Source organism: Diprion similis, chromosome 8 (genome assembly GCF_021155765.1).
Source record: "Diprion similis isolate iyDipSimi1 chromosome 8, iyDipSimi1.1, whole genome shotgun sequence".
NCBI lineage: Eukaryota > Metazoa > Arthropoda > Insecta > Hymenoptera > Diprionidae > Diprion > Diprion similis.
The window spans coordinates 14566135-14590713 of NC_060112.1; the positions used below are offsets into that span (position 1 = coordinate 14566135).

The 24579-nt window shown below is 41.8% G+C and overlaps 1 protein-coding gene across 3 annotated transcripts in view; it reads right to left on the reverse strand.

Moving 5' to 3' along the window:
• The window catches only part of LOC124408444, a 167768-nt gene that overhangs the window by 121184 nt on the left and 22005 nt on the right, over positions 1-24579 (reverse strand). Inside the window, exons 1-2 of one of the 3 annotated variants that reach the window (XM_046885344.1) lie at positions 12295-13038; positions 144-244 (exon numbers count right to left, since the gene is read on the reverse strand). In XM_046885344.1, the coding sequence (XP_046741300.1) occupies positions 144-244; positions 12295-12302 (109 nt within the window). In that variant the 5' untranslated portion in view covers positions 12303-13038. Of the gene's footprint in view, positions 1-143; positions 245-12294; positions 13039-24579 lie in introns of those variants that run through there. The other 2 variants (XM_046885345.1, XM_046885346.1) reach the window with 2 other exon arrangements.

Genomic DNA, 24579 nt, shown 5'->3' on the forward strand with positions numbered 1-24579 from the left:
TCTCGCGAGGAGAAATTTCCATCCCTAGAAAACTACCCTCGGCACTCGCCGAATGGGGTGGCCGTCGCTTCTAGTGCCCGAGTCCCGAGGCCTTCCTGCCTTCCTGCCTCACGATCAGTATTATACCATCGAAAGTGACTCACCGTTTGCGAGGGGTAGGAGACCAGCCAGTAGCATCGACAGCAGCAGCAGCTCCTGCATCGGGGCCCTGCGATGCCCTTCACGATGCGCCGATCCCTGCATCCTGAAACACAAGTACGAAACACTCTTAGAGAGCTTGATAACTACTGGTTGCATTTTTAACGCTTCGTCAACAATTCTGTTTCCCTCCCTCCCGCTCTCTCACTCTGTCTCTCTCTCTCTCTCTCTCTCTTTCGTAATTATCTTCGATTGCTGCACATATTCGACGAGGGAATCTACAGTGCATGAGTCAACTTCGCCGAGTGATGAGAAGATTGGTTCTTTCTCACGTTTTTCCATCACTTTACCAACAATCAAACAATCGCAATTATACACGATGAGGTTGAATCTGAATCTTCGTCAAAGAAGATCAAGTTCTCTTGAAAAATTCACGTCTGCTCTTTATATTCATCGGTATAAATTTCAACGGACTCAGAATCAGTTAAAACGGACCTTTTTCGATCCTTTTCATCCCTCTTTTAGAAGCTAAAAATTGTTTACTGGAGTATTGTGAAGTTGTTTTAGCATTACGAGAGGGTATAAATATAAAGAAACCACAGATCGAATTTCTTGAATGCTCAAAGAGATCCACGGTGTGATATTTCCACGCGACATAATCCAGCAGTATATACATAGGTATATCTCGGCCGGAAAAACCACAGGTTAACCATATTTTATAAGAACAGCTTTTGATCCCCGAGAAAGAGTGTGTCACACAAAGGTTTTGTGGGGGCGACCAAAACCCGGTTAGGAGAATGATAAATTCTAATTACGGCATGTACAGTGCGAGCATGGGAGACAGGCGCTACCACCGTTACAAGCTGGTTGTGACTAATTAAGAATCGGGAAGTTTTCCCTCGCGTCTCACACACGTCGTGTCACGTCTAGAACCTAGTGTAACTCACCGTAACACAACAATATAACACTGCACGTACGTATTATCTTATCATTCATCGCAGCGGCTGCAAAAGCCCCTAAAATCCTAGCGTGCAAGCAGTGTTGTGCTATACGAACGCCATGAGGGACGGGAAGAATACATGTCCGAATGAGCTGTTTTTATTTATTTTTTTTTTCCCGTTCCATCACGCGGGGAGGCCAAGTATTCGCGAAAATTCGTTGAGAATACGAGAAACCGATTGACATTATACGTATACCGATATGCGGAATGACGGAATTTAAGATCGAAGAGACGATGCTGACGGTCTGCTGGGTGATGTCTGACCTAACGAAATCGTCCCTCGCTTCGAACACGGGACGCTGCATAAGTTAGTAAGTGTAGACAGAAAGCAGCAGAAAGAAGAAGTGGGTCCAGTGGCACACGTTCCCCTTCGAGATCGAAACGCTTCGCCAATGTGTTTCCCGGTGGAAAAAGTAAGCGAGGAAATGAGGAAGTGAGGAAGTCAGTCAGTCAAGCGAGTACAAAGAGAAAGAGAGATGAGATCGAGATGAAGATGGAGATGCAGGGAGGACGTGTCTTGGGAGCTCACTTCCCGCGTCGACGACGAATGGCCGGACGAACAGACGGACGGATTCTTCTCTTGTGAGTAGCAAAAGACTCGCGGGGATTCGGTCAGCGTCAACATCGGCGGTACGTAAGATCTCTGCTGAGCGTCAGCAGTGTGGCATCGGCAATGGGAGAGTGTTTCTCGTCATCAAAGGTACTGCACGACGACCTCCCTCCATTCCTTCTATCAAAAGGCAATTCGAATTTCTAGCTATTCAGAAGTCCTTTGCGACTCAGTCCGCGCGGATTCAAATCTCAGAGGTCATTTCGCTGCCCTTAAGACGCCTAAGGTGGATAGATATTATTCCTTTTTCTTCGTCGTCTGAGAGAAAAAACCCTTCACCAACGCACACCGCAAACTATTTACTATATATGTACAACGTACATGTATGCGAATGTTTATACTCCAGATATATTATTTGCGATTTCCAATCAGCACCGAATCGATAACCGGAACAAATTCAAACACACCTTTCTCGTTCGTTCGTCGTTCTACGAAGATGCGCATAACTAGACCATCGGTAATCACATACCTACATCGTTCTTGTTACGAAGGTTATATCGAACGGTTCTAGGAACGTTCGCAGCCTTAGAGATATCCTATACATGTGCCAGGTTAACGCAGTCAGACGTGTACTGTGGCGAAATGGGAGTACGTTGCATAAAAAGAACCAGGATGCTGATAGGTGTGGGAATGTATGCAATTCGGTAAATCTGAACAGTGTACCTAAACAATAATTTCTTCAAGTGAGGAAGTTAAAAAATTTTTTTTAAAAAGACGTGTCTATACACATATATGTATGCGTAGTTCATTATACGTATAAAAGCGTGATTAATTGAGCGGAAATGACACATGAAAACGGTAGACGTGTAATTTCTACCACGAAAATTTTTAGAAAACAAACATTATAACAGTCATAAAAAGATAAGAATATACACGAAGCGAGTAGTGCAAAATATTTTCAAACATGGATGACTGACTACGGCTTTACTAATGAAACAAACAAACAGGTTCGGGTCGGTAAAAAATAAAAAGTAAGAAGTAAAAACCAGTAGCCTTGATTCGACTATCGAGCATGACGTAGTTACGGGCGCCCGACCAAGTAGTCACAGTAACGCATACTACAATAACTCGTATATGTACTATCGGTTATCTTAGTATCCAACCATTTCGTCAGCTCTTTATCAATACAACTTGCGAAATCCCGCGGTGGGTTAGTGCGTAAAATTTGCCACGTCGTCACGGCGAGACTAAAATTTCCCCCATCGGAGTCACATGTACAACAACTATAGCCAAAAAAAAAAAAAAAAAAAAAAATAGCTCGCTATAGGTGAAAATGCTTGACGTCCTTTCGTGCATTTGCTACCGTGACGCGGTTGTTTCGCGCAATGTTCAACCTCCAATAATATTTGGCAACTATCAGTTATAGAGCGAAATTGACAGCCCGGGGTGGTCAGCGAAGCCACCCCCGGAGACTCCCCCTAAACGCACGCATGCACGCACACGACGCGGAAAATCCAGCATGCCGAGCAGGCTAGCAATAAAGTAGAATTGTACGCTCTGTTGACTTAGGACGTAAATAGGAGGCTTAATATCTGTCACTGTGGTCACGCCCCGACATATCCTCAGGGTGAGACGAGGGGATGACGGCGGAGGGTGGAGGGTGGAGGGTAGAGGTTGGAGATATGTAACTAACTGTCAACCACAAACTGTCAAGCGTCGACTAAATTTATATGAAATTTGGCAAAATTGCGTGAGTGGTGAGTAAAGGCTCAGGAAAACATCGCCTGCAAGTCAGGGCCGATCAGGCGTAGTTCGTTCAAGAATCAAATGACCAGTGATTCCAATTCATAAGCACCGATTTTAGGTGATTTTAATATTATTTTACCCTACCGTGTAATATCCATCAATTTTCAGTATCCCAATTGATTTCCATGATGATTTCCGAGCGTTATAAACTGTTTTCAGTATTTTCGGAAGTAGATGAAATCACATATTACAATAAATCACTGTAAATCACGTAGAACGCTAGGAACTCGTTGGAAATGAATGAAAATCACTTGATAGCCCGGAAATCATCGAAAGCAGACGATAAGATAGAAATAAATATGATTGAATCTCTTCCTTAAAAAAGCGTGATACTCACATTCGTTCGTTGTATTTCAAACATCCCAGTATAAACAAACATCGTCAAGGAAAAAAAATTACTTCGAGATAACCTAAACTGGAATGAAACGAATCTGTGTAGCTACGCTCCTGATCGACCCTGCGATGCTAATATTATAATCGCCGGAACTGCATCGAGTTCATAGATTATGAATTTGATCGGCGAGCGTTGGCGAGCGTTGAATGCGCCCCCATATAGGTATGCATGGATGCTGGCGGTAGGTTGCAGCCAGTTTTCCACCAAGCTCAGGGAGCGGGATGAGGTACCATAACTTTGAAGAAACTGGTACGGTAGGAGTTGATGATGTGGTTTGCTGGAGGCGAGTCTGCAAGACTTCAAGACGCGGCTCTCTCGCTCGTTCGCTTCGCATGCCGGAGATTACAGGAGAGAAGACGTGCTGCTCGTGCTTTCGGCAGGTAGGCTGCACTTCGTGAGCCTTGGCATACCCAGCTGGCCTTTACGTATAGGTACTAGAAAATCAGGCAGGTAGCTCTCGAAGCCCCGAGGCTGCAGCAGCAGGAGAAGATGAAAGGGAGGCAGAGGGATACGCGGACGAAATTCACCGGCTAGGCGGCTCCCTTTTGCCTGCGTTTCCGTTTTTATGTCTATATATACCTTTTTTTGTTTTTTTTCCAATCCCTCCGCTCGTTGGCTATCTCAAAATTTCGAAATATAATTCTAAGCCAAACCGGATATTACCAATTCGTAGCCGCAAGGAAGAAATGTTACACTTAGGCATGTAAGCCCGTAAGAATGGACGATGAATTGGAAAATCTTCCTGTTCTCTTCGACTTGCGTAAACGTAAAATGTATAAATGGATTATAGGTAGGTACATAGAGAAGCATCTGCACGGCACATCCCTACCTGTACTTTATACATCAGGAACAGCAGCCAAACAACCGAACGATCTCGAGACCTTGTTATGGCCGTAAGCGCTTATTCGATTAACCTAATGAACCTGATATCTCAATTAATTAATTCAAGGATCCTGAAGCCAGGTCCCTTGTTCCTTCTCACAAGTCCTACGACGCCTGCGGCAAGCGAGTTTATATTCGTGGCAAGTATGGGTGTAGGTATAACGTAGATCAAGGCAAACGCGAAGTCGAATCCTATAGAGATGATCTTCGCATTTTTCATATTTCACGATTATCATTCGAATCAACGAACGAACGAACGAACGAACGAACGAACGGTTAGAGACGGAAATTCACACAGCGAGTCGAGACCAAGGGTTGGAAATTCGCCAAGAGATGATATCTGCGGATCTGTGACTAACGGAAATCGTTTGCCGATAATAATTCTATGTTTTCACGCTAGCCTCTCGTCTCTCTTTTCTTTCTTTTCTCTCTCCCTCTCTCTCCCTCCCTCCCTCGGACATCTTTCTGTTCTTACAAAATATCATCATCGCGAGTTAAAGCTTCTTGTAGCTGATTGATACCTGTTTAAATACCGAACGCAGGAGACTCGCGACGCCATCCACCAAACCTCGAGCAGACCCTACAGCCCTACATCCTACCAAACGGGCAAAAGCTCCCTGGCACGATGTAGCCGGCATGCAACGGGTACGAGAAACATATTATACAACAGAGATACGGAGAAGAATCATTCGCGAGTTCGCGTTCACTTCATGTAAATGGAAAATGGAAATGAGAATGCGAATGCGAATGAGAATGAGAATGAGAATGAACACGAAAACGAAAATGATAATGAAAATCATTCCTACATCCCTTTGATTATTCGAATCTGCTACGCTGCCTGCCATCTGTTTACGCATGTATAAAACAGAACCTGTAACCTTGTATATATTTCGTATACCGTATTACTGACACTTACGTAACAACGTAATATACGTCGACCTGTAGGAATGTCCTCTTTCAATTAGCCAGATTCGAAGGATCTTGAAAATTTTCAATCAATAACATGAACGATCATTTTTTTACTCAAGTAAAAAATGTTTCCGTGATTAAAGAAAAGAAAAATTTTTGCAATTGATTTCTCAAATATCTAAAAAAAATTTCATTTGTAAAAAAAATACTACTCATGCATATATAGACTTAAACGAAACCTCGAGTAAATTTTAAAAAACATATTAAAGACACATATTACGTGGTTGTTCGATGCGATCGCGATGCACCTTGGCCGATTGTACAAGTTTTATTTCCGTTACAACGATACGTGAACATTGTATAACCTACACGTACACGGTACTTCTTAATAAAGCGAGACGAATGAAAGCGGAAAAATTGCGAACACGTTTTGAAGTAGGTCGGACCACGTATGCTTGACTGAGTGGGTTGCGACCCCGATGACGAGTGTAAAACAAATATCGATAGTATAACCTGACCTTATGTAATCCGATGACGAAGAATGTAGGTAGTGTTTATCAATACTTATCGTTAGCCACGGTCTAGACGCGGATCAGCGTAGTACATAACACAATACAGGAAAGCCCCCGTATCAATACGACATGTGTAAAGATACAATTTTTCTTTTTTTTTCTTTCAAAACGAATGAGTATTACGCATAAATATCTCAACATTCATACGAAATTATAAAACGATACTTCAACGAGACTCGATAATAACAAATTACAATCAAGACTAGTATTGCCTGAACCGAGAAAAATTTCTCGACATGCTAATGTACCATGTAATCCTGAACTATAAATCATATTTTTTATCATTGGTGAAAAATACATGGTTCTGGGCACCTAAAACGTGTGGAAAATAAATTTGTCATTGTAAGCAAAAGATCTTGTCTTCTACTGCGCTGTTTGGATGTAGTTACTCGCATTATATTTTCTTACGACTACAGTTGTGGCTGTGATGAATAATAAAATAAAATCTTAAAATAGACACATTACAGACGCAAGATTAGGAAAGTAAGCGGCATGCGGCTCTTGATGGTTCGGCTTGAATACGTAATGTGGAAGATTAGGTATGTGATCATATGCGAACGCGGTGCAATTCCCTGCGAGTGTATAACGTCGGTTAGTCTAATACGCCTGCACAATGAGAATATAAAACCGGAAACCGAGGGGCGCGTAAGTTTCCACGACTGTTTGCATTATTTAACAAAGTACACGTGTCCGACGGTGCTTTGATAAGCTTCCATACGAGCGCACTTGTAATAAATATCCGATCGTCGTTCATGCGTCCGTCCACCTGCGAATTGCGCTGGATTAAAATAAAGTTCGTCATGTCGATGTGCCAACGAATTCCCAATAGAAATGTTCACCTCGCGATTACAAATTTTTCTAAAATTCACACAACCTTAATAAAGCAAAACTTATTTATGGCATCATATTTTCCAATTGAATGTACTTACTCCTTCAAAATCATTCTACAAGTTGCGAGATAACCCATTTTTTTCTCATAATTCTTTCGTTACGTTGGTATCACCATCGTATTATTACAATTCAAGCTATAACGTGGGGCAAAAAAAAAAAAATCTACGACTCAAAGCTAAACTTGCTTGATGACTATCGCTAATAAATATTGAAAACCTTGTTCGTGAGTTCGCACAGTTGTCAAAGAAAATTAGCGAGCGCACTGATCAAATTTGTATTTTGGCAGGTATCATTTGGATCTTATATTTGATATCGGAATCGGTTTTTTAACAACTCCCGACAGGAAAGGAGGTAGGTTGACACGACTGATACGTCACGGAGGCAGTTCTCTGCCCCAGGTTATGTACGCTATAGATATATACGTACATTACACTCACATATATACAGTTGAAAGGGATAATCGAATAGCTTCGCCGCCACACGCACGAGGCGATAACACCGATCGTTTCCGGACCACGCAGACGACACCTTGATTTCTGCACGCACTGTTTTCTCAACCCTTCGATGTCAAATTATGGTGGGATATTATATGTATATATATATATATATATATATATATATATATATATATATATATCTGTACATAGGTATGACGTACATTAACATTATATATATACGTACTTCACCGGCCGCGTAGACTAAATTTTTATCAATTACGTAAGATCATTAACGGATAAATATGGAAGAAATTAACGGGATTTATTATTATATAATTCATATTCCGTGGTATGACAGCTTTTAGCTTTGAGATACTGCGAGTTATCAAACCCCCATCTGACTGTATAAATATTTACATGTGTTATACAATCTGATTTAATCCAAACAATATATATACATTTGGAAGAAATGTGGATGGTCGTAAATCGTGGTGCAAGACCCGCCTATTGTAAGTTATGTATCCTGCAAGGTAAAGGAGAGAAGATTTCGTCCCCGATAAAAGTATATTTGCACTGTGTGCCAAATAAATTATTAGTTATTTGCATAAACCTATACGTCTATTGCGCATTAAGAACAGGCGCCTTAGAGAGAAGAAATGCGCGCACGGGTTGTATGAATTATAGAATCAGGGTAGACGAAGTTCTTCATATTTAATTTACACCATGATACTCAAATTGTATTACGAAGTACACCGAATATGGTTTGTCAAATCCTTTGTTTTATATGCAATATATAAGTAAAATGTTCGAAAAGCAATTATCGATATATTACAAATAATTTATATTCAATAATTATACCGTAAGAAATTCTTTCTTTTTTATTTTGTTTTTTGAATTTCATTGTCCTCTGCATTATTTACCGGTTAACGAAAGATAGGCAACGTGACTTTTAGATTTTTATAAAATTTCGATTTCGGCTCTACTCGATGTGTTAGAATATCCGTGAAAGGCTGTTGATTGCGTCCCGAAGGGTTTATACCTAATTAACATTTATTTAATTTAAACGAATTCTCTTTTTATAATTGCTCTGCTGAACTGCGACCGGGCGTTAAATTAACTGTCACACCGTTGACAGTGACGGCTGATTTTTATCACGTTGAAACACCCCTCAGCACCCCCGTTATTAAGAAATTCAGGTCAGGTAGCGAAGAGAAGAAAAGAAAATAAGTGAAAAAAGAAAGAGAAAAATAACCAAGGAAGTAGGAAAAGAGATCAACAAATTGTCGATATTATATATCGAGCACGGTAAACATAAAGTAGCATTTCGAACAAATTCAACGACGACGAAGATATTCTACTAACACATAAGTTACATATACATATGTATATATATATATATATACATCACATAATACATGACACACGTTCTGTTTGATTTTACTTTACTTCAATTTTTTTCCTCCACATCGATTTCATTTCTTGTTCTTTCTTTTTTCGCTCCGTTCTACTCCAATACCGAATGCCGATAACCCGTATCGGGCGGCTACCGCGGGATATACAATCGCTTTGGTTTCAAGCATCATCTCTCTGGCAAACGGCGTCACCTTTCTCGTGTGCCATGTACTTCTCGCCAACGCAAGAAACGCGTTTTCTTCTCGTGTCCAGCGACTGAACAAACGTTACAGCCGAGAGTATAATAAGGTACAGTACCTACAGTTGAGATTGTTTGAGAGTAGTGCTGGCTCTTTGAGTTAGTTAGGATTGAGTGGCATTTAAAAATTATTACGGCAGAGGCGGGGCGCGGAGGAACGAGAAGAACCCAGCTGCTGATGGTGAGTCGTGGTACGTTGTAGAGAAAGGAAGAAGAAACCTTCGTGCTGCTGTTGCTGCTGCTGCTGCTGCTGCTGCTGCTGGCTCAAGGAGAGAAATAATAATCAACTTCTTCCTCTTCTTCTTCTTCCTCTTCTAATTCTTCTTCGATGTGCGACAGGCGGTAAAATTTTCGTCGTCGTTATCCGATGTAGCGATTTCCCTCTTCCCCTGCATTTTTTCGTATACAAACGAGAGACGAGATTGAGAAGAAAAAAGAGAGGAAAAATTTCTTTTCCTCGCAATACGTATATTTACACGAGAACACGGGCTTCAATTACATTCAATTCGGTGGGGATGAAAGGTATTAATTACTGCTGAACGAGCATGAATTTCACAGTCTATTTTTTTCCTTGTTCTTCAGATATAATACGTATATATGTATACACGACATCAAGGCAAGTGCGCACAACGATATCGACTTGCTTTTTTAAACTAGAACGACCAAATAACACAGTATATGTGGTGTATGTATATATGTATATTATATGTATAGCGTAGAAGCTGTTTATAGATATGTGCATAGATATACAAGCCGAATCGTGGCAAAAGCTTATACGTAGTTTGTTTCAATTATCAATTCGCTTATCGCGCGCATGTTAATTCAAATCTTGAATACAAATTTTTCACCTAAACCGTTTCTTTTTCCTCTTTTTACTTCATTTTTTCATCCATTTAAGAACGCGTATTTTCACCTTCATGTACGTTGTGTGGAATGGATCGCGAAAATGTAAAAGTCCACCGCACCGACCAGACAGATTGCGGTGTAATCGGAACGGTATGAACATGCATAACCGAATCATTTCATATTTGCACAAGTTACACATACCTATACAGCAGAGAAAATCACGACACGATATTATTATAGTAGGACTAGATTTATTTTTGATTGACGGTTATTAGATTGTAGAAAAAATTAAAAAGAGAAACAAGACTCAATAGAACTTAAAAATTATGGTTTCGTGAAATATAAAGAAGTTTTAAGATTGTATATAGTATTTTTTTGTTTCTATTTTAAGTGGGAAGTATAAACATTGCTCTAAAGTATTAAATTGATTATTTGGGTCCATTTTAGTTTATAAAAAATAAGTAACTGACTGACGAAAATAGGAGGGTTTTCGTGCGAAATTGACTGCTTTAGGATACGTTTAGGGGAAACCTTCATTTTTCGAGTGCTTACAGGGGAAGGAAAAAAAATTGGGTACTTTTAGAGGAACAGGGGACCCACTGCGTGGCCTGTATTTTCGCGCAAAAATTAAACGAATGTTTCGAGTTGTAGAATGTTATTCGCGTAATCAGAAATTAGCAGGTCCTGCGTATGTTGAATACTATATATATGCATACATATATCTCGGTACCCAACAAAGTTCTACAAGAAAAACACGTTCCTCTCGAAATAACTTGACCAAATCTCACATGCGAGTAAGTTGTTAGACGAGGAAAAGATATGACCGGAAAGGCCGTACAACACGGTGCGGTGTGAACGTTGTCTTTCTTCTTTTATTACAATTTCACATCCACGCGTCAAAGCAACTTAAATCCAGAGAATAAAATACAAGCGATGAGTTACATCGGACGGATCAACGCTCGAAGATAAAACCATACGATTCGAAAATACTGTCGTCATTGTATAATCGAATCGTGCCCGCATATTGTGATCAAAACGATCGGATGATACTAACTTATATTTTTACTCGGTATCAACTTCCAAATCGTTTGAAATCATTCGCAATAATTACGAAAAATGACCAAGAAGCAATGTACGTGGCATTTACACCGCGGTTGAACATTTTTTCTAATAAAAATTACCTTCATTGTGATATTTTGCAAGTTCGAAGAACATTCGTCAACGTAACTCGAACGTACTAATAAGTAACTCTTACCGAATCCCTTGTAATTTTTACTCCAAAAAGAAGCTGCTGTTCATACAATTACCGCCATGCATATAAAACGAGAAGAAAGAGAAGCGCTCGTATCGGTGCGCTTATTGTGTGAATGAACTTGACACGCTCAACTTTTTGGCATAAGTTTTAGCGTTGAAATTTAATGATTACATATACGCGTGTGTGCAGCGATGATTCACGATTGTTTATCGACTGAAATTACAAGTTATTCGAGCTAAAAAAAAAAATGCTATAGTATCGCAACTCTAAACTCGGCGGTGAATTCGAGGAAAAATTCAGCAAATATTTGTAGTAGGTAAAAAAAAAAGAGGCGCCAGGTGTTGGGCGAGAAAGGCAAAATGCAGGCTGCAGTCAACGATCTGAAATTTCTGCTGCGTTCTGGTCGAGGCTGATAGGCTTCAGCCTACCTCGAAAATCCGTTGATATACCGTCCCGATTACCGGATAGGTATAACCATAGAATATAATGCTCTGCGCAGTGACGGCGAAGAGATTCGTCGGTTTATTTACCCAGGTTCCTTCCTCTCAGGGTCTTGAAATTCAAAATAGGTAATACCTACGGGTGTGAATTCCGAGGCTTACAACTCTCAAGATATACGGAACACGTATGACCCAGGACAATAGGCATACCTGCACAAACAACGCGGTTTAGCGCCCTTCATTTTTTCCCCTCATCGAGCGATAAGGATATCATCCTTGTGCGGGATTTTCCTTGTACAAGTGGATGTTAATTCGCGGAGGAGACTCAAGACTCGGTCGTCAGGTCGATATATTCACCGCGGAAAGTGTGGGGGGGGAGAGGGAGGGAGGGAGGGAGGGAGGCGGTTTATGAATCAGAGGAACTGGAAGACGTGCGACGGCAGGTGAGTGAGAGCCGCGTGCGTGCAGTCGAGATGCGAAAGAGCATGGGAGGGATAAAATAAAGAAGAATCCATCAACTGACCTTGGCATGTTTGATTTCGTTCGATAGCCGGTGTGTAGAGCGAAGCACAGCAGCTCCGAGGGGAACACATTCACATAATGCACCGCCACAGCACCAAAAACACTTGATTTCGGGACTCGGTCGAGGCGAATCGACGGTCGGATTTTGCGATGTTGTACGTAGATGTAATTCACGCGGGTGCAGAGACGCGAGGGGACGGATGATGTGTTAGAATAAAAACGAACAAGCAAACGAGAAAACACTCAGCGATGAAGGAAATTAGATCGTGAGGACAACTGATTGTGAGACCGAAACGCGCACAGGTGGATATCGATATTACATGCAATGGGTATACTTTTTAACAAACGTCAAGCACCACGTTGCGGAGAGCGTTTGAATATCCGATTCGAACGAGTATCCAGGTTTCGGGGGAATTTGCGAGTCACTTTTTTTGCCCCGTCTATCGCGTGTCACCTGTCGGAGGTGATTTGCTTTTTTATCTTTCTCGGTTTTTCTTTTCTCTCGCCAAGGCGCAAAGCCGGCTGAAATCTGTGTAATAATTAATCAGCGCTCTCGGCGATCGACGATAAAGGGGGGGGATGCAGTTGCACCGATATTCAACTGTCACTGTACTTCCAACTAAAAAACAAACGAGCGCCGCCTCGAAGGGGCTTGGTAACAATGGCGTCGTCGGGTCAGCGATCAACGAAACGGCGCAACAATGCGTACACCCGACCCTCGCGAATGCATATCCAACTCTGACAGCGGCGCGAGGAGGCTGCCGCAACCAAAGGCGAAAAGGTGGGGAAGCCGAGAGGAAGGGAGAGCGAGGGCGGCAGCCGGAGGAGGGGAGGGGATACAGCCGGCAGGGAAGGGCGTCGCTCGATCGCCCCGAACCGCGACTTCGGCTCTCTTCGGCCGCGCTCGGGACGACCGAGCGACAAACAAGCGAGGCACGTGCGCCTAGATCGAGATGCCATCTCGCGGACGAGCTCGGAGTTGAGGCACGAGGCGCGGGAAAATAGGAACGAGAGTGCAGATTTCATATTTTTTTATTTTTATTATTAGGTATTTGAATGGTTGATAAAAAGATGATTGGATGGTATTTGTATTTTTTCAATTGAAGAAATATTATAGATTTTACGATGGGTTGAAAATAACAGAGTTTAATAACGTTACCGGTGCTGAGGCACATTTGTACGTAGCGCAAGAACTGAAATTTTGATTTCCCGTTACATTCGCGACTGTTACTTTGAGCAATATAGAAAAAATAACTCGTCATTATTTGAGGTACTGTAGCAAATGTACCTACTTATTGATACTCGAAATGAAAATTTAAGATCAAGGCTAATTATGTAGTGGGTGGGCTTCGCTCGCTTTTCAAATTTTCAGAAAAGTCAGCCATTTCCATTAGTGTCCAAAGGCAATGAATACATAAATTTTGGTTATATAATTTTTATCGATTCACACGGGATTAAATTCTATTACTTCTTATATCAGATAGTCATCTACGATTTTATACTTCTTTTCTCCTCTTTTAAAGTGAAGTAAAAAAATATGGGCAAAATGAGAGTAGTGGAAAATTCTTACCATCTACGACAAGAAGGTACGTAACATCTGTTCAAGTGATTTCAAGTGATTTCAATAATTTTATCACGTACAACCGGCAAAAGAACGAAATCGATTTCAACTCAATGATGGTTTTAGGTAATTTGTCCATCAACTGCAAAGGGTGACATAAAAATTGAAATTATTATTATTATTATATATTAACTCCAAAATTTATTTACTCCAGATAAACGTGATTGCTATCTTGGAGCCTTTCACGTTTCCAGTAACTGTGACCATCCTGAATTTACCAACTGCGCGAGAATTTTCACTGAAAGCATATATTCATAATACAGTTACTTGTTGTAAGAAGACTTACGGTAATAAGTTGCGAACTCTTAACCCCTTGACTGGCAAGGACGTCTATAGACGTCCAAAAAAGACGTGCCACTGCTGGCGAGGATGTCTGTAGACGTCCTCTAACAATAAATATTTCATCAATATCTTTGAAACGACTTAACCAATCGTCTTGAAATTCATAATTCACGGGTTTTTTGATCGCTGAATTTAAGTTTGAGGTCAAATTTTCAAAATTCAAAATAGCGGATCCAACATGGCGGATGAAAAGTTCAAATTTAATCAAATCTGTTCGAAAAATACTACTCAGGGGTTTTCAAGGAATCTCAAATCAGATTTGGAAAATTAAAAATGGCCGATATTGGATCCGTCATTTTGAATTTTGGGATTCTGATATGAAATTCAAATTCAACGACCCCAAAGACATGTGTATATACAGTTTCATAAAGATTGATTAATATTTTGCCTCTGCCAGCAATGGCACGCAAAGTGAGTTTCGCCGTGCCAATCAAGGGGTTAATGAATATATCATATTATAGTCGTTCCAAAAAATTTATCAAATACGTTGCTTTTGGCCAATTTCAGAGTGGAGTTAATTCGAATAAATTAACGTGTATCGTAAAATCCTAAAACCATATTATCAATTTATTGAACTCACAGCCTTGTTCTGTCCAACCATTAAAAATTACCGGCTTTCTCCAGTCTGAATAAATAAAAGACCAGATATAAGTCGAAATTCATTTGACCCAAGAAGAGATCTGATTATTATAGAGTTAAAGATCAGCAAGTTGTCGATTGCAGGTCAATTATACTCTATTACAAGTCAAACAGCAAACTTGACCAAATGCATTAGAAAATTGCATTACGATATCACAATATCATTGATTATAAATCGCATATACTCATAGTATCCGTCTCACCAAATACGTCATACGGAGTGACATTCATGATCAAACCAATGCTACAAATATATGGGTATCATTAATAGCAGTATGAATATTGCCACGTCGTTAAAACATTTACTCCAGACTAATTGTTGAAGCACTTGATGAAAAGCACAACTCTTCGACTCTCGCGGGTGTATAAATTGGGTACGTGTATCCAGCCCCGTGAACAGTTAATATTATACCATCCGGCAGCATTTATATTTCGTTAAAATAAATTAATATTTTGTAAATATTGAATACCTGTATAAATAATACAAGTTACGTGATAGAACATAAACATTTCGTGTCGAACATGATTCGAATAATTATGATCACTGGGGCAATAATGACAAAGCAATAGCAACGGAATTACGCGATTGCAATAATTCGCGACTGTAAGGTATCACACGGTATTCGCGACGAATTGCGAAGCCGGCGCTAGTCCGAAGCGAGCATTTACTACTTCATTGAAACGGCCGGAATAATTTTGTCACCCGCGGAGATGTTTATAGAACTGGTTTCGGCGTTAATGTATCCTCGCGTGCTGCAGGACTAGGATGGCCCAGAGGGTCCGCATCGTTCCAGCGTAATTTCGTGGAATGCATTTACACCGGGTCGGGTACCGCGTTGCATGCGCGTCCCCGCAGGTTTTCGAATGTAAATAGAACAGCGTTTCGCCTCATTAAAAGCGACGGGCGGCGTCGGCAGTCGAGATCCAAAAAACACATAAGTAAGTGTTTTAGAGCGTCATATATTTCGCTTGGAAGTCGACTCAACGACGCGATAGAATACCGGGGCGTCTTCATTTCAACGGGCCGCTGAAGGGGAAAGAAGATTCAGATTCGCGGCAAAAACTTACCGCGGGCGAATCGAGTTCGCTCAACTCCTCGATCCGTTAATTATCTCCTTGTCAGTCGGATGAATTTTAATCAACATTGATTTATATACTTACATATACCCGTAATATCAATGATGTCTACGACTCGAATCACCTACTCAGCGGCTCAGTTGAGACCTGAAACGCGGGGAAGGATTCGACTTGGGAATACCTTGGAGCCAAAAAATAGACTAAAAGACCGCAAACTCGAGAGAAGCTTGAAAATTTGACGTAATCAATGGAATTCCATTCAGACAGAGGACGTTTTTCCTTTCAATCCGCCCCCGCGGAGTTCTTGTCGGGCACGCGATGTTCGGCGAGGGCTTTCCTCGAAAGCCGCGTCGCTTTCAAATCGTTGTAGGAAACTGCGGAGCCTCGCGATGATGAGAATTTCAAGGAAAAAGATATGTAAATAATTTGCTGAAAGACATATATAATACGTATAACTCAAAGCTAGCTCTGCTGACTGGCAATAGAATATATTTCAAGTATACTCGTATTATGTTTTTGGAGAAGCTTTTCTCAGTTTACATACGTATTCATTGCAATTTTGTTGAAACACGTAGTTGCAACACGGTTTCGTTCAATTTTTTTTAAAAAGAAAAATCAGACCCAAGGCACGCCGTCCTACTTTACTGTTTCCTCCGCATGAAATTGCATTTTCCGATTCGGGATGTGTCCGATTTCGTTTGTTGAATTCTATTCTAGCAGATAACCTCTCGTGAAAAACTCACAAGCATGCCACATCATCCGAAAATAATACCTGCAGACCTAAGCGGATAGTAAAACTTGTAACTAGCAGGTACAGGCTCCGAGAGGAAAATAAGTTTATAATAAATTTAAACCCTTTCAAGCTGATCTCCTTATCCCTTACCTCAAATCGATTTCAATAACCTGAAGTAGGAACGTCGATATTATGTGTTGAAAGATAAACATCCGACATCGAACAAACAGCAGTTTAAATTAATGTAAAGATCGAGGCGTTTGAATTAGCAGTAACGGAATGTAAATTATCCTGAAAAATAATATTCGACTTGGTGATCAGCTTGAGAATTTTTCAGCATTGATCGGATTTTACCGCAAATTTAGCAAAAACTATAAGATAAGGTATGCAATGCGCATTTTTCATTGATAACCTGCCCTGCAAGCAAGATAATAAAGATCCTTCAATTAACTCCGATTGCATGCATATACATTATACGTATGTACGATGTACACACGTATCGCATTATACAGACAGAAGGGATACAGGCTCGATAGAATATTAAAATGCATAAATATTGATGTCGAGAATCCCATCGCTGAGAGCTGAGAGCATAAAATATTATGAATGATCTATCCATCTATCTCCCGGCGATATTTGTCATTCCATAAACCGAAATCCATCGTTCTTGAATATTGAGATATTGATGAACGAAATCAAACAAGTCCCTCATCTTTGTCTCGTATTTCCACTCAGCAACCCCCCATCCGATTTCAGAATTCTTACCCAATACTCGGGCCCTAATATGACCGCTTATGGTTGCTGGGAGCGCCCAAGATTCCAGCAGAACTTACAGGATGCAGAGGGAAGGAGAAGTGAAGCTTCGTGAATGAGCAGAATTGGACTGAAACCTTGACATAGAAATAAAGAAATGGCACGGATTCTACGGAATCGCAATAGAAAATTCGTAAAAATTATACCATTTCTTTATTTCTATCTAAAATGAAACCGTTTCGGAATATTTTCCTTCAGAATTGTGTGTTGAGTGGAGCTGTTAAGCCCTTTTTCGCATTTGACAATGAGATACGTGGACTTCGATATTTGGAGATGTATCCGACAATGTCGAAATCGACTAGGGCAACCCCTTAAGGATAAATGGGCCCTACCGTACCTCAGGAGAAAACATCGTTTCGAAATTCTCCAGTAATGTTAATTGTCACGCCAACGACGGTCAACTCTTGATTACGCAAAACTCACAATCAAACCGATCGACAGATATTAAAGGGATGGAAAATTTTACCCATGGATCACTGACTGCGGTCAGTTGCCCGCAGGACTGCATACGGTGGTCGGTTTTATTGGACTTGCAGTGACCAAGAAATAAAACACGCCGCACCCTGAACCCACTACCTGCCATGGAATATGGGTGCATTTAATTGCGTTTGATAATCCTCCGGCGACATCATAGACTCCGGCGGTTTGTCAGCCGAGGAAAGGTAAAGGAGAGAATAGAAAAAAGAGTAATTGTTTGTACTTCTTCGTTGACTAGACCGGCGGGACAGACTGTGTGCAAACTGTTCCCGTAGGTTTCCTGCACGCTTATATGCAGAGCCGGTAATATTTGCCGTCGACTCCTGTTTGCTCACCGCTGGCATATATTTCGCCCTTCTCTCCGCCGCCCTGCCCTTTTCTGCCCCCGGCCCGTAGGGGCACCCGATTTAAATATTTAAATTCCATTTTTGAAAAATATAGCAAAGTTCCCTCACTGTTTTCCTCCAAGAATCGTCGCGCGCCGAGCGTAGCGAACAACTGGGGAAAAATGAATCCGGGATGAAGAACACTCGGCGATAATTCGGACTGCCAAGCCGGTAATCAAAAATCTACAAAAGTCTACAAAAAATTACGCCGAGAATTTTTTTCTGGATTCCAATTTTTCACACGCGTATTACTATTGTGCGAGATTCGTCAATTTTTTTTTCCTTATCCGGTAGCAGATCTGATGGATTTTGAGTCCGGGTTGGATCTGCATTGCATGGTCATCGATTCTCAGTCGATCAAGTCACTACTGCGAGCGATTTTAAATATTTCACTACGACTGGTTCGATTCTATAGATTTTTCGTGATTTCCTGTAACACATGTGTGACTCGATTTTTATACCACAGGAGGACGATCGCAGACTTTCTAGCTTTGATAAAAAAAATAAAGGTTTTTATAAAGTTGAAGAATTGGAAAGTTATTTAATTACGACAGTAACCATTGTTCGCAAATATTTTAGTGTAAAATCGACGATTTTCGTTGCAATTCAATCCCAATGCAGACGGATTGAGGTTTCCTGCTGGCTGCCAAGATCATTTTTAAGTATCGACTCTGGCATAATATTATATAATCATAGATAAGCATGTGACTAGTGCCGCTATCTCTTTGCGCGTAGTTTCTTTTATCACCGGGACTTGGCAAGCATAAGAATATTTCCGCCTCCTTCGTTTCTTTCGCGCATATTCTTGTCCCACCTCTGAGAAAAATGCTTCTGCGAAAAATTGTACGACAAGAGCCCAAAGCGAATGACCTCAGGATGGTATGCAGTGCCTGTACTTCACGCTCCTACAAGAGTACAATGACTAATTGTAGGCCAAGTACACACTTTCGTAGCATGAAACCTCAAAGCACGCGTTTTACGAGCGCAGAAGTCTGTGTTGCAGTGTGGGGAGCGCATTTAGTGCGTCGTTAAACGTCGACTCATCGGGTCAAGAGAATAGATCCACCGTTATTTTGTCTCCCTCTGCAGCAAGGGTCATACCCTCCTCACTTCTCGGGGGTTAATTTAGGACCGCAACTGTGTTTTCATAAATAATCAGGAAAAAGTTATCGTTTCAGACTACATACTATACGAGTAGGTATAGGTATACCGTACCAGGGAAAATTTCATCTTGCATCCCAGAGAGTTGCGTAGGTATATGAGCGGAGCGTATCGCGGCTGGGGATGTAAATGGACGTGGTATCAATCCGAGTGCATTGCTGGATAGTCGAAATCTCAGGATTCTGCAGAATCCCGCGATATCTCATATCCGGAGATCGGCATAGCTGCTGCTGCAGCCGGTAATCGTCGGCGAGGAATTTCGTTGAGCAATCTCTAGCTGATCGCGATTTGAACAGCCCGAGACGCGAACGGCCGTTGGAACTGGTTTCCGGCAATTTTGCAATTACGCTGATTTCAGCAAACTGAAAAAGCAACGTTTTCTGAACCCGCGACACGCGGTCACGCGCAGCTGAGCTCGTAACCAAGGCACACCCGCAATATTCTGAAATAAATTCAAGGGGCATTCTTCGCCGATACTGCAATGACACGAGTAGGATCGTAAGAACCGCGGCCACGGAAATCTCGGGGAAATCTCAGGGCTCAGCGTAACTCTACGGTTGCCTTAATTAAGCTCATCCCGATTATTTTCATTCGATTTTAACGCCCCGCCGTAACCCAGCCGGGACAATGCTGCGGGACGCGTGTATGGATGATGGCGGAGTTTACAGCCTCCAGTCCCTTAAGCCCGCCTCACTCTAACGGCCTGTCCATACACCGTCTATTATCCGCATTCTGCCCCACATTGTACGTCTCGTCTTCGCTCGTCGGGACAAAACGTAGCGGCGCAGGCGGCGCTGAAGGGTTAAATTTACCGTGCTTGATTGCAGGGTAGAAAATAGTGCACTGTATCAATGCGTAATGGGTCAGAAGACGCGGGTTATTGGGTACCGACCATTTCACGTTTTGATCCGCCTGCCCGTTGACGCTCGTTTAAATTAAACGCGGGCCAACGACGAGGTCAACCATGCAAATTCCCGTTGAGCCCATCGTCACCTCTCGCCTGAAAATGGGACTTCGGCCTCCTCCGAAATTTTATAGGTGCTGTGAATTATCAACGAGGTCCGAAAATAACCTGCCGTTCTCCGAAACTTCCCATATTAGCGAACCGGATACGCTCGTATTACTTCGTAGGCAGTGCGGAGGTGTTTTCCAACTCTTGGGTGTTTCGTTTCAAACAACGAATCTGCTCACTGATTCTCAACCCATATTTAAGGCCTCCCAACAATTCACAGATGATTTTATACCTGCTCCGAATTTCGCATTATTATTGATTTCCTTCACCTGAAGCGTTAGATAATCAAGCAGACAAAACAGACTAATTTTTACACAGTGTACCGTTATGCTGTGTCCTCTTGGCTCCTCTTCTCTCCACGCGATTGAATTCATGAGAAAAACTCCGAACTTATTAAGTCAGCAATTTATTCCAGAGTGTAGAAAATTGATGAATGTGATCTCAGTAACGTAGTACAAACCGTATAATACACATTGTGAAATAAACCCAACATACGAAAATCATTTTGTATGCTCTAAAAGAACGTTTGTGATGAAGGGGAGAAAATTAGTAAACGAAATGGAGAAATTTTGTAGAAACGAGTGATAGCGTGTAAAAGCGAGTAGGTTATACGAACTATTCGCTGAATCAATTTGCCTTCAAGTTTAGAACAGAACTAATATAGTTATAGTACATAGCTACCTATTTAATATATACTTATAACGTAAGTATAGAAAATAAAGTAAAAAATGAGGAAAGATGGTGCGAAAAGCCTTGGTTCTACGCGCGTATACATAGCAACGTTAAAATTAGTATAACTCTCGCGAGGTAAACAGAACCGAAAGGAAAGTTAGATTGTCCCTAAGTATAACCAGCTGCCCAGGTTGTTTTAGCTGTATAATTAAATTTCGCCAAGTGGTTGGCTAAAGTTTCAAGAGTTCATGGTATACAGGGCTTATGCATACCTATATACATATTCTCATATTAATTTCACCGTTCCATTATAATATATCTACCTACCCGAACGACGATTGGTTTTCCAACACTTTACAATATAATGCGCTCACCGATCGTATACGCCGTCATGCAAACGTTGTACGTTTCAAATACGTTTACGTTGTAAATTTCCTCCCGACGTTTCAATTTCCCGCCGAATCGCCTAAGGTACGCTAAAAGAGAAAACAATAATTTAAAGACAAGGAACCAGTGAGCCGCGTCATGTAGGTAAGCTCTGACCATGCTGAAAGCACCATAAGCGCGAGCGAAGGTAACACACGCGACTCGGATGGGCTGAACCGAGTTAATGGGCCGGTGAAAAGGCAATGAGGACGTACCCGAGCGGATTGACTAAACGCTCTCCGAGATGCCTCCTCGACGATCTAATGACATTTCTATTCTAATTACGTCATTCGGGTGGAAGGGAAGAGGCGGCAGAGGGAGAAGGGGGGGAGGACCTCCACGATCCATTTGAGACGCGCTGACGTTGATAGGAATTGATTATAGTTCCCCGGCCGAGGGCTTGAATTCCGGAATAAAGAGGTCACTCACCGTGCTCCCGTAACATCGATACATGCTTGAAATCAGTGAATGCGTTCTTCATCTATTACATGACACGAAGTTTTCTGGTCCGCGGGTCGTTCGTTGCGCACTACACATATGTATATATGTATATTGTATATACATGCTGACACGTAAAGTTACTTATTGCTTCAAAAATTATCCTGATCTACGTGAAAACGTATACGGGCATTAATGGATTTAAAAGTTTTCCTGTGTTTTGATTAAAGTCGCGATTACCCGTCGAGGGTCCGAAACGTGTTTCCCGTCGCTAATTCCTCACCTTCCGGCGTAACTCACGTCCTGCGGTGCTCCCGAGGCTTTTTCGCGCTGCACAGGTAGGTAAGATGGAGAGATTCGCGACCCGAGGTTGTCTTATTAAAAGCCGGAATAGTCTGTTTCTCCTCACGGGTTTAGCGAAGGCCTGGGGGTGGGGGGCGGGGGCTGATGGGTAACCCTGTTATAATTCGTAGGTAGGTAACTGCCTCGATTTAGTTCCTACTTCCTTCGCGGGGGCGGCCGCCTCCAGCAAAGACGTCGCAACGACATTCAACTGTTTACCCGGCAGCCCCTAATACGCCCCGACCCAGCCCATAAGCCGCGATGCCTCGGTGCCTCAGTGCCTGAGTTTAATGTTAACGACTGTAGCTGCGGAGTTGATAGTACGTTAATTAAGGGGCCTTTACTGCCGTCGAATCCCGACGCGGTTTGAATCATCTTGTTACCCCTACTCCGCGATATCCTCGAGGCCCGCGCATTCCGCCCCCCAGTCCCTTTTGACAGTTTTTTTCTTCCCCTCTTGGACCGGCTTTTCGCGGTGGTAAAATTAAAAAAAATACACGTATGGATGTCTACCTATAATATGTATACATATATCCATATTCCCCGAAGAGGCGAAACCGGCCGAGCGCAGGTATTATTAATGAATTCGCAGCAGCAGCAGCAGCAGCAGCAGCGCTTGGATTCGCCCTTCGTCAGACAGGCCCGCCAGGCCACGCCGCTACGCATAAAGCGATGTGTCAAGAGATGAAAATCATAGCAGAGCTTTTCCTCGATTTTTCTTCTCCCATTTTTCCTCGTCTCCTCCTCTTTCTCAATGGCCTCCCAGCTACAGCGTTTTGTCGGATTCCGTAAGTCGCCCCGCTTTCGTACCGCGGCCCGGAAGCCATTTGAATTCGTAATTGCGACCAAAACACATTTAAAATGTTAAAACGAACAATTCAAAGTAATCACGGTAAAAATGGAGGAATAACAAAAGGAAGAACTCGCTCTGACGAGGGAAATGTACGGGAGACGGAAAGAGAGAAGGGGGGGGGGGGGGGGGACTTTTGTACATATTTGATGCGAGGACGAGTTGTGAATTTTCTTTTAAGCCGAACGGCGTGCGAATTGAAATCTAAGGAGAAAAGCAGAGACAAGAAGAGTGGAGGTGAATGAAGCGGATGAAAAACAATTCAAGTAAAAAAAAGCTTTTTCAGGAGTGTCGAGCTTTGTTTCCTGCGTGGTACGTTAAAAAATCACAGGTAAAATTTCTCAGGCGGAAAAAAGCAATTTCCGAATATTACGGATTTTTTTTTTTTCTTTTTTATGTTGTTGATTTCTATTAATATTGATTTTGACTCGCGAGTCAGCGTCTGATTGTGAAAATAGTTCTGCTTTGCCTCGTGTGACTGGCAACACAAACGTCTATGTGACCGTTAAGCACATTTGTACATATGTACATGAAATCTACAATATAGTTTCTAACAGGACGCTTCACCTAAACGGTGCATAATGGAACGATGAGTTAATTCGTCGCAACAATATGGGGGCTGTGTTTGTTACTCACAATCAAACAATTACACGCGGACTGCTCCACTGTAAACAATTGCGGCCTAACAAACTGTGCGGCGAGTATAATTGATCTGATCAGAAGCTAGGAAATTCGGATATCATGCAATCCGTTTGGCGAGCAATCAAACAGCCAGCGATTGATTCTATGGGAAACTTTGCCAAAAATAGCTAGTCATGGATATAAATTCATAAGTGTATCGGTGTTTGATATATCTTCAAATGTGAGAAGGAATCTTTCCTTTTTTCAATTATATAAACTATTCGATCGACTTACGCTGTCTTCAGAGTAACGACTATCTCGAATACACTGGCGGCCAAAAGTTGGGGTACACCAGTCGAAATTTCTTGCTACACTGAATTTACTTAAAACCTGATATAAATCAAACTCATGTGGATTAAACATTCCCGAAATTACTGCCCAACTACCTTAACCCTCTAATAAATTAGTAAATTTGTCCTCTTTGATACACCGAAATTGGGAAATTTGGTTATCTCTATTTTTACGTCCACTATCCAACTTTTAGTGCGGTAAGAAATTTCAACCGGTGTACCCAAACCTTTGACCAGCAGTGTATGTTACAGCAGGAACAAACAGCCCCGAAAATCATATTCACAAAACGGAGCTCTGAACATCGTTCCAAAAATGAATACTTCGA